Consider the following 11,430-nt stretch of genomic DNA (forward strand, 5'->3'; position numbering starts at 1 on the left):
TGGAATTTTGTTTTTTTTACTTTTTTGGAGATGGGGGGGGGTGGATTTAAATGTGTGCAGAAATGTTTCTTGAACAAAGTGGAGGAAGCTTGAGTGTTTTTAGGCAGTGCGTGTTATTGAGTGGTCATGGGGTGAAGGACCAACTAGATAGATTAGATCCCTGAATCTTTAAGATGGTGGTCACGTTAACGTCCTTGTTCTGACGCATTTCGTCATGCAGCTTCCTCAAGGGATTTCTTGAGAACGTTATGACTTGGTGACCTTAGATTACGTTCTAAAGAAAACATGGGATCAAAAGATTTTACACCATTACATCATGAACCTTTTGTTAAAGGAAACAAGTATGTCCAAAGTGTTCAAGAGTAATTCGAATGAGGGGACTGCTGCTGGCATGGTGTCCAGGTCAAATGGTAGCTAAATTGTTTTGTTTTTATTGTAAGAAAATCGATTGTCAACCCCCAGCCTGTAACAAAGTGGCCCTGTCCTTTTTAATTTAAAGAAGGGTCCCATTCTGCAATCTTGCATCAAAAAGACCAAATCCTGCAGCAGATGCTGGTTTCTCATCCTGGCCTCCACATCACTAGCTGCAGCTTCTAATGGATTTCAAGGAACAATTTCTAAGTGTTTGACATTTTGTAAATCTTTCAGCAAACATCTCTTGAATGAACTTTTTACTTCTCCTGTAGGGCTGGTAAACACAGATCTGAATGGGAGTGCCGTCACTGTGAATGGGACGCTCTGCAGTGTTTTAATAGGCTTCCCATACTATGTAATCCTACTAGAAGCTTGTTTATAGTGACAGAAGTAAGATTTGTATTTAATGATAGTTAAATGGCACTTTGAGGTGAATCTTTCATCCTTCAGTGATGGGATGGCAATGATGGTGCGGTGTTGCTGAGCTCAAACCAGCATTGTTTCTTGTGTTGTCCTTGCATGGGATTATTCTGTAGTTTCAGCGTTTGGCCGTGACCTATCCTTTCTAGATGGAGAATACTTATATATTTCACCTATTGGGCCCTGCAGTGTCTGGGGGCCCGGAGAGAGAAAGATTTGGTTTACTTTAGGAAGGTAAATTGAAGCTTTCACTCATGTACAATGTAAGCTGCCATTTCTGGTTCTATAGGATAGCGAGAGAGCCTAGTTAGTGTTCTAATCCTTTGCCATGAATTCTTTCTGAACCGCTGACCCAGAATGAGTTGTTCAGCTAATTGTTGCATTGATTTCCATCCAGGCAATGGGAGTTCAGCAATGGCAGCTTACTTGCTTTAAGTGAAGGGCTGATGATAAAGGAGCAATTTCCAGCGGCTTCTCCTGCCCGCGACAGCCATGTGGAGTTCTGATTCATTTCTCCTGGATGTGATCAGTGCCAATCTGAAGCTGTAATTTCTTGAGCAAGCATCAGCTTAACCTTTGCACCAGCAACATGACCAAGCTTGCTGCAATGTCTGGCTGCCATTCCTCATCCTGTAGCTTTAATATTTTAGGTTACATGCCAGGGACAGATCTGCAGGTCAGGATTTTGCTGGTTGCATACTTTTCAGTAAAGAATTGAATTTAGACAGCTAACCTTTACAAAAGGACTAATTTCCCTTTTATCTCTAGATGACATAAATGTGTATCTGTAAAGCAAGGATTTTATCCTCATGTTTCTCATACTAAGTTGTAATGAAATGAGCAGTTTGGTTGGTTACAATCGTGAAACAAATACACTTTGTAGATGGCTAACATCCCCAGCAGTCACATTATTAATAATAATAGAAATAATAATCAGGATTTATAATGCACCAACATATTATGCAGTGTTGTACATTAGTCACATGGGTATAGTTTTGGGTAGATAAGGTTTACCAGATCATTGCACTTAGTTATCACTCCTTATAAAAATGTGTAGGAAAGGGTGATTGGGGATCAGAACATTATATGTATACAATCTGCCAAAAATTATGTCAAAGATGGCCACACGTGTGTTAGCTCTCCAGGCTTCCCCACACCAACTGCTTCCTGGTATTAAATTCTTTTTATTCACCCATTATTGAGTCACATGGTGCTCCGGTCCCGAGTTGTAGTTCCTGCTTACAGGAGGTCGGTGGACCTTTGGCTCGCCATGCCATTGGCTATTATTAGTGGGGTCCTCAGCAGCCAGAGGTAGGGCAGTGACTACGGGGGTGTCAGCTGTCGTGGAAAAATTTGCTGTGCTTGGCTAACAGTTTTCTGCATGTGGAAGAGATGCTGCCAAGGTATCTGCATGGTTGATTCGGGTAGGTATATCTTGTTCCACAAGACAATAAAATAATAAAGTGTGTACAAGGCAGAAGGTTACCAATTTGGCTAACTACTACTACTTACAGTCCCAATAAGGTCTGGGGTGGTTCCTTGACCAAGCTGTATTATTTTACCAGTTGTAGAGAAGTGTGGTCTGCAATAAAAATCTGCCTACATGGTGGACGTGCAGCTTGTCCACCATAGTAGTGCAGTATTGTTCATAGCTCTTTAGCCTTTGCAGGGACAGGTGACAGCTCTGGAATTTTAGGAGAGGCAGCACAGCATCAGCATGGTCTTACATGAAATTACATAAGCAGTGAGCTGTAAAGATCAACAGGAAGGATTTGCAGAATACCAAACAAAAAAAATACACCCGAGGGTAAGCGTTAATGCTTACATCAATATTTAATTTGTGCATATAGGTCTAACTTAGCTTTTCTTTTTACCCTACCCTCTGCTTTCCACCCAGCCAACCTCTGGGTACAAAAATGTGTAAATATATTAACCATGAAAGTTATAAATCCCATTTCTCAAACAGCAGTAATATCTTGTAAAAGAAAGTGAAAACAAACTTTGTGTAAAGAAGGAGCTCAGCAAGCTAACTGCACTACAGGCTGCATGCAGAGGGGGCGGATACAAGACCCATCACCCTGCACAAGGGGAGGGAGCAGCAGTGACCAGTCTGTATTACAGGAAGCTGCACCGATGTGAAAGAAATACACAAAGCTCACCAAGATTATCATTCCAATTTTAGTTATTAATGCAAAAAACATATCTATATACAAAAGGCCCAAAACTTTATTCATAGCGGCACAGAAATTGATTATCTTTAAAAACTTCTATTAAGAAAAAAAAAAAAAAATTAAAAGTTTTGCTTACTTATATATCCGACAAAATTAAAAACTAAAATTCCACATACGCTGCATTCACTTAGATTCATTATTCACAGTTAAATTAACATTTTTTTCCTTCTTTTAACCAATGCTAAAATATCTTCCAAATCTATAAATATCCTAGAAATCATTTATTCTAGAAAGTCTTTTTATGATGAGGCATCAAGTTTGTGTTTTGGGGGGGTTTTGGGAAGCGGCGTCGCTGGGCGGTTGAGGCTGCGTCTCTGGAGGATGGTCATCTCGTGGTTGGGGCTGTATGTGCTGCGGGGGGTAGAAGGCTTCGGGGGGCATCGGATAAGGGTAGCGATGTGGAGGTGGTGGGAGAGGACCCCGCACTGGAGAAGATGAAAGGGAAAAAAAAGAAAAATCATATTTTGAAAAGTTTTTATTAAAGACAAAGTTCTCCTATATGCAGTGTTCAACCCAGGAATTTGTTTTACTGTGTGGGAAGAAGCTGTATGCGGGTGGTGGCCTCCGTATTAACCCAACAACAGACGGGTGGTGCGCCCAGCTAAAAGAGACGGGGGAGAACACCGCATGGTTTGGCATAGGACAGCAAAAGTCTAGATCCCATTCCCCTGAACTTAAACAATAATCAGAACAAGGCAGAGGGATGACCAATCACCAGTACTGCCTGTGGTCTGCCTGCCGCTGATCATTGCACCTTTACCTATCATGCCTTGTTCTGCATTGGAGGCATCCATGGCAGGGGAGCACAATTTTACTTCCTCTTGTCAAAGCTGCCCCCATCTGCAGCATAGATGAAGCAGGAAGATCCTAGCACTACAGGTACAGCTTCCCCTTGGGCAAGGAAAACAGTGAGCAGCACAGAAATTACTTTATCAATCTCCCAAGACGGAGACCCAGAACTGCAGGAGGCGGCAGAACCTTAGAATTCTCCCCAGGACTTTTTTTTGTATTTATTTAAACTGGGGAGCAGGGCAAATTTAAGGTTTTGCCACAGAAATCCAGTGACCCGTATAATCCGGTTTCTAACCTTCCCCCCCCATACTACCAACTTTCTAACGTCCACCCTCCTAATATGTCCCATTTTTACATAAGTAACTACCACTACCAGAAAATTTGGGGTAAAATGTAAATCTTTTAGGTGCAGTTAACATTTTAGATGTTCCCTGGATGTTTTCCAATCTTCAGGAAACCTATGCTGATCATTAATGAAAAGCCAAAATTTGGATCTACAAAAAGTTTAAACTTACTTCCAATATGAGGGGGTGGAAGGCCCGGGTAACCAGGAGGTCCATACATGTCCATTGGAGGTGGAGGCATGGGGAAGGGTCTCCTGAAGAAAGGTGCTCGATGATCCATAGGTAATAATGGCACTCTCATTGGTGGGGGTAGATGCATGGGGTATTCTGTTGGTGCTCCATCTACTGCTTCACCTTCTGCTGTGGGGGCTCCAGGGACGTTCTGTAATAAGAAAAAATATAACTGAGCATGGCATTTTTAACCAGTTCATTCCGATTGGTAGACTGGTATGTATCCGTTTACCATTTTTCTAAATTTCAGGCTGGCCTAAGTATCACCAACGCATGGTGCTGAACCTTCACGATTGGAAGAACTGAAAGGCAAGGACAGCCAGGCTGGGGAGGAAAGGACTGGACGACGCTGAACATCATCCACATAGGAAATGAGGTGGACTCTCTGCAGCTTCTAATGCACATTGTAAGAAGTGCACAGTGTGCAGTGAAATCACAGTAACTAATTTCAATCTGGAAGAGGAGCAAGCACAACTGTGCAGGAATGAAGACACGGCTGTAAGATATATACATGTCTATTTTGTATACATATTTCTATATATACAATATAGAATTGGGACTGGGAAATCCTAAACGAGCCCTCTTAGCAATGCAATGATATGAAAACAGGTCTCCACCAGGGTTCAGGTAAGAACTGGTCGTCAGGCTAACTTAAAGGTTAAACCTAAAGTCTGCAAGAACAAAGGTCAGCGTGTCTTATATTGATAATGGTAATACGTTTACAACAATCATTATGATGCACTCTGCCCATACGCTGAATCATTAGTACAACAACCACTTGTCTGTTGGACCCTTTAATAAGGATAAAGGGGGACCAATGCAAATGAAAGGAAACCACAGTACAAGGTGGAAGGGACCTCATACACAGCCCCAAGACGACATAACATATCAAAACATTCAGAGCTCCGCATGCTTACAGTTGCTTCTTCCAGTCCATCCCTGCTTGTGTTACTTCTCGATCTGTTTTCTGGAGAAAATCGCCCATCTGCTGGAGAAATTACAAATTATTTACAGAAAATTCCTTCTTTTGGGTCATCAATACAAAGTATATATGCCAATCAGCCAGGTGGAGGCGATACCATTGGTAACTTGGCTACAACGGCCCCTGAAGAAGCAGCCAGTGAAAAGTCAGTTAAAGTGGAAGCCATGGGCAAGTGTAAGAATCAGAGCAACTCTGACAATGGGCACAATTGTTATAGCTGGACGATGGATCACAGCATCTCCAAAAATCCCTGGTCCCATGCAGGGTTTAGTATCTACAGAAAACAGTTTTGTTTCTTTGGAAAAGATGGCAGCAGGTTGCCCTATGGGAAGATGGCGGGGGCAGTGTGACAAATGATATGCTGCTAACATCAGAGGTCCTTTGGAACCCATGTCACAGGTGAAAGATGTTTTGGCAGCAGAAGGGGACTAACACAATATTAGGCAGATGGGTATTTTAGGCAGGATACTGTATAGGAGACAATAAAGTAAAACATTAGGATCAGGAGAAGGCTGACCAGAAGAACAAGTAGAATGACGAGAGATAAGTTCATGTGCTGCTTCCCCTTTAATGTTTAGTGGTCGGATGGGGAGAGGTCCCCGGGATGAGTTGAAGTCGGATTAAGCAGCTGATAAATAACTTACCCACTGACTCCACAAACGGTTTGCCCTGATTTCTGGTCAGTTCTGCTGGACCAGAGAATCTACCCGATGGTGGTGGGTAATGGTAATATCGATCAGGTCTTCTGGGTGGCATATGGTGCTCTGGATAGGGCAAACCTGTAAACAGAATGGGGTGGAGGAGAAAAAGTCAAACATTTATTATTACAAAGGGAACTGGAACAGAATTCAGAGACGGTTCCTGGGACTTATTACAGCAGTCAAAGAATCACATAACAATGAATAGGAAAAAAAATCCCATCATTCAATAACAAAGAATCTGTTATTAGTTCTCTCTTAATATTTAAGTATTTAAAAAATAAGAAAAAAGCAGTCCTCTTCACTGGGGATAGACTACTTGGACTTAAAGCTAAACTTCAGTGCAAGGATAGTAGAAGTCCCTGATCATGGGCATAGCAGGTGGAGAAAGACCCAGGAACTCAAAAGAGGGTTTTGGGAACCCCTCATAATTGCCATAGCAGGTAATCCGACCCAAGAACTCCATGCAGGGGTGGTTGGAACCCCTCATAATTGTGTACAGACCTGGAAACTCTCCACTGGAATAATGGGAACCCATCATAAGGGGGACAGCAAGTACACAGATCCAATACCAAGTGTATTCCCCAAGTCAGTATTCTCTCTAGAATTTTTTTTAAGTTGGGTATTAAGAAGCTGTAGGTGGGTGCCAGCCACGAATTGTGACCCAACTCTTCAGTAACCACCCAAAAACAGCCGGGTGGTTATTGAAAAGTGGCGAGTGGTGCACCCAGCACAAAGGGGCCGGGGAGATCACCGAAGAGATAAATCGACTATCATGTGGTAACTAAATACAGATTTACGTTGACTGAGGTTATTATTAAAAGAGAAAAGGGAGAATCCCAATATAAAAAATATAACACTGGCATGCATACCTGGTGGGGGGACGTTATTCTTCTGCTCCCTGTCCCATGGTGGTGATAAGGACCCAGCGTCTGATAATGTGCGCTGGTGGTCTGACTTTCTATCTGCATTGATGTCACTTCTTTCCTTAGGTCCAGGGTACCCTGGGTAATATCCTGGAGGTCTCACACCTGCAGATTAAATGAAATTATTGAAAACATATTTAGCCTTTGGCCTTCCATGGTCATGCACGGTTTAATTTTCTTGCTCTAAATACATTAAATATATTACAAAGATCTCAGAAGAGAGATAGTGATATAGACCATATACACACACACACATTATGAACCAGATCTCTTTGTTGGATATAAAACCGTTTGACTTCATACCTCGATCTGCTGGAGGGATCATAGGGGAGATCCTGAGGGGTCCGTCCAGAAGGGTAGGAGGCGAGAGGAAAGCCCGGTTGTCCGGTATACGGTTTATTGGTGACAATCCATATGGTGAGTTCTCTGGAAATATTGGAAGACATGAAACAATATAATTCCCTGGATACAGAGCACAATCATTGTTTCTATTATGTATGAGAACTAGAAATTAGGCAAAATTGATGACAAAAGAAAAAACGCTACTCACTACTATGAATAAATGTCACAAGGTGTAAAATGGTTCTAAATGAATGAATGAGGTTTATGTTGGTGGATATACAGTTAGGTCCATAAATATTTGGACAGAGACTTTTTTCTAATTTGGGTTCTGTACATTACCACAATTAATTTTAAATGAAGCCTTTTGTAACACAATCACTTCATTTCCGAGGCTCAAAAGTAATTGGACAAATGAAAAAGCTGAAAATAAAATGTTTATTTCTAATACTTGGATGAAAACCCTTTGCTGGCAATGACAGCCTGTAGTCTCATGGACATCACCAGATGCCGGGGTTCCTCCTATTAATGCTCTGCCAGGCCTTTACTGCAGCGGCTTTCAGTTGCTGTGTGTTTGTGGGCCTTTCTGTCCGAAGTTTAGTCTTCAACAAGTGAAATGCTCAATTGGGTTCAGGTCAGGTGACTTGGCCATTCAAGAATATTCCACTTCTTTGCTTTAATAAACTCCGGGGTTGCTTTGGCTGTATGTTTTGGGTCATTGTCCATCTGTATTATGAAACGCCTCCCAATCAATGTGACTGTATTTAGCTGGATTTGAGCAGACAGTATGTCTCTGAACACCTCAGAATTCATTCAGCTGCTTCTGTGTCACATCATGGATAAACACTAGTGTCCCAGTGCCATGGCAGCCATGCACGCCCAAGCCATCACACTGCCTCCGCCATGTTTTACAGATGATGTGCTATGCTTTGGATCATGAGCTGTTCCACGCCTTCTCCATACTTTATTCTTGCCATCATTCTGGTAAAGGTTGATCTTGGTTTCATCTGTCCAAAGAATGTTTTCCAGAACTGTGCTGGCTTTTTTAGATGTTTTTGAGCCAAGTCCAATCTAGGCTTTCTATTCTTGAGGCTTATGAGTGTCTTGCACCTTGCAGTGCACCCTCTGTATTACTTTCATGCAGTCTTCTCTTTATGGTAGACTTGGATATCGATACGCCTACTTCCTGGAGAGTGTGGTCACTTGGTTGGCTGTTGTGAAGGGGTTTCACCATGGAAATGATTCTGCCATCATCCACCACTGGTGTCTTCCGTGGACGTCCAGGTGTTTTGGCGTTGCTGAGTTCACCAGTGCTTTGTTTCTTTCTCATGATGTAACAAACTGTAGATTTTGTCACTCCTAATATTGTAGCAATTTATCGGATGGGTTTTTTCTGTTTTTGCAGCGTAAGGACGGCTTGTTTCACCTGCATGGAGAACTCCGCATGTTGTCTGTTCACAGCTAAATTTTCCACATACACGCCCCCCCCCCCCCCAAATCCGCCCCAGGCCTTTTATCTGCTTAATTGATAATTATATAACTAAGGAATTGCCCACACCAGCCCATGAAATAGCCTTTGAGTCAATTGTCCAGTTACTTTTGAGCCCCTGAAATGAAGTGATTGTGTAATAAAGGATTTAGTTCCTCAGATTTTATGCAATCTTTTTGTTCAACCCACTGAATTAAAGCTGAAAGTCTGCAGGTCAACCGCATCCGAGTTGTTTCATTTAAAATTAATTAAATAACCTAACTGTATGAGCTACGCTGGGGGTGTTTTCCATCACACAGGCAATGTCCTGTCCAGAAATTAAATTTTCACTATTGCTTTGTAGGTTGCTTCAGGACAAAATAGCAAATTGCATACAGCAATAGCAGTGCAAGCAAGATCAGGTACGGGGGAGGGGGATCCTATACTGGGGAGTGAGAACACTTTGATTTGCTTTAGGTGAACTCACTTTAGGGTCAGCATAGTAATGTAATATCTGGTGTGATGATTTCCTATAAATAAAGGTCCAGTCTGGAGCAGAAAGGTTCTTCTGGTATATTATTTCATATACAACATATGTGAAATATCCCGCAAGGATGAAGGTCGCAGCACGTGTACTGACCCAGAAACCCAGCAGAGATGATGGGAACACTTAATAGGGACACGTCTGTGCAGCCCTGGAAAGCCAGTGCAAAGATCTTACAAATAGTGGCACCAAGCGAGAAGAAAACGTCCAACTAAACAGAAATTAGAAGGAGGCCAATTCTAATTGAAATGTAGTTTCAGTACATGAATTTTTTTTCTTATATCTTTCACTACTATTACCAAGTTGTCCAGCAATAGTAGATGGGACAAACAATGCTAAGGGTGCTGCAGCAACTGGAACATATTAAATGAAATGAGCCATGTGATTATAATGGTGGACACAGAACCCACACAGTTATGTATATTGGGTCAGAGTGCCGGCACCGCCTTTACAACTATCAGATACCAAGTTTCTGCTTCAGATAAGAAAATAAAAGCAAATGGATTAGCCGACTCTTCTATTCCACCCTGTGAGATGCTACATTAGGAATCTATGGCCTATGGGATGGAAAAGACACTATGGAGGGATGCTGCATGCATTAATGAGAGCAATAAAACATGGATACCTTGGTGGTTAATAAAGACATCTGCGTAAGCTACCAGGGAAAGAACACAGCACGCGTTAAATATACCGAGCGATCACAGGGACATCATACCAACAAACGGGACGGGTGTAATAAACGATCTCTGAAGATAACAGGGAGCCCATCATTATATCATACCAGAACAATACTGAACATTGACCCCATATAACTAAAAGTACGGGTAAAGTACATACAGGGCAGTGGTTTTATATTTCTGTTCACCCTGTTTTGGGATATACACAGCTCTGCCATACAGCCCACCTACAATGTGAATTCTACAGAAGTAAAGAAACTCAACTTGGTCATCCCCCCCGTTGCTGACTGCACACTTCATCCTCCGCTTTCTCCTTCTTTTACCCTACCAGGGGTACATAGATAATTACTTACATTAACATCTTTAACTGTCTGACATAAATCCTAACATTGCCGCCTGGGAATTTGATGCATTAAAATGTCATTAGAGAGCAGGACAAATGCTGTGAATTGCATTTTAAAAAACAAAAAAGGCAAATCAGGCTGCTATACTGTCCTTCAATCTCTTTGCCTCAAGGTCTCGTCAGTCATACAGAATCTTTTACCCTGAAGATTGAGGACAAAGTGAGCGGAGGGGGTCATAGGCTGCCCACCTACTCTCTGCATCAAGAATAGTCCAGCTTGGACATAAAACAAAAGGGACCCTGCAGTCACTGACCTGGAGACTTCAGGGAACAAAACAATTATATATAATAAATAAATAATATGGTCGGTAAGAATTACTCTCCCTGGGTAATGTGCAATGTTATTGGAAGCCAGTAACTCCACATCCTGACATCACTCTACTGACCTCTGCCGATTGCTTGGATGACATCCAGGGCATACGGGTCCTTCTCCAGGAGTTCCAGTTTATATTCAGCCTCTGTTAATCTACACAAAGAAGATTAAATCTTTCAATACAACACAGAAACCGACTACAAATCTAAAGATCTGAAAGTAGTGGGTCACCATTTTAGTTATTTAAATATTAATCTAAACTAGTCTTGTGATGACATCACAGAGGGAAAGGAAAACTGTATTGCCGCAAGAAGGTAACAGAAAACAACGATGGGAGAGAGAGTAAAGATTACATCATTATTTGATGCCCCTTATATCTTACTTATATATATTCATATGGAGTACTTACTTCTGTCTCAGATGTAAAGTTTCCCTCTTGACATCACTCAAATATCTTTCTGCTGCTCTTGCAGTGAGCTAAAAACAGATAAATTAAATTTATTATTTTTTTTAATTTTAAAAGATTAGATTCAAAAACCTGCTTTAAAGAAAAATGAAACAGAGAACTTTTTTTTCGTCAGCCTTATTCTCTGCAACTCTAACAAAGAAAATTCTACTTATAAAGATCTAAAACAATAGGCTGCATTC

General features: G+C 41.6%; 1 protein-coding gene across 3 annotated transcripts in view; it reads right to left on the reverse strand.

The window, feature by feature from the left end:
- Positions 1-3,038: 3,038 nt before the first annotated feature.
- Positions 3,039-11,430, reverse strand: part of MIA2 (MIA SH3 domain ER export factor 2) — a 21,844-nt gene continuing 13,452 nt past the window's right edge. Inside the window, exons 17-25 of one of the 3 annotated variants that reach the window (XM_072427417.1) lie at positions 11,192-11,259; positions 10,856-10,935; positions 10,015-10,044; positions 7,342-7,464; positions 6,985-7,143; positions 6,059-6,193; positions 5,350-5,417; positions 4,373-4,583; positions 3,039-3,490 (exon numbers count right to left, since the gene is read on the reverse strand). In XM_072427417.1, the coding sequence (XP_072283518.1) occupies positions 3,318-3,490; positions 4,373-4,583; positions 5,350-5,417; positions 6,059-6,193; positions 6,985-7,143; positions 7,342-7,464; positions 10,015-10,044; positions 10,856-10,935; positions 11,192-11,259 (1,047 nt within the window). In that variant the 3' untranslated portion in view covers positions 3,039-3,317. Of the gene's footprint in view, positions 3,491-4,372; positions 4,584-5,349; positions 5,421-6,058; positions 6,194-6,984; positions 7,144-7,341; positions 7,465-10,014; positions 10,045-10,855; positions 10,936-11,191; positions 11,260-11,430 lie in introns of all 3 variants that reach the window. The other 2 variants (XM_072427416.1, XM_072427418.1) reach the window with 2 other exon arrangements.

This window comes from Pyxicephalus adspersus, chromosome 12 (assembly GCF_032062135.1).
Source record: "Pyxicephalus adspersus chromosome 12, UCB_Pads_2.0, whole genome shotgun sequence".
Lineage (NCBI taxonomy): Eukaryota > Metazoa > Chordata > Amphibia > Anura > Pyxicephalidae > Pyxicephalus > Pyxicephalus adspersus.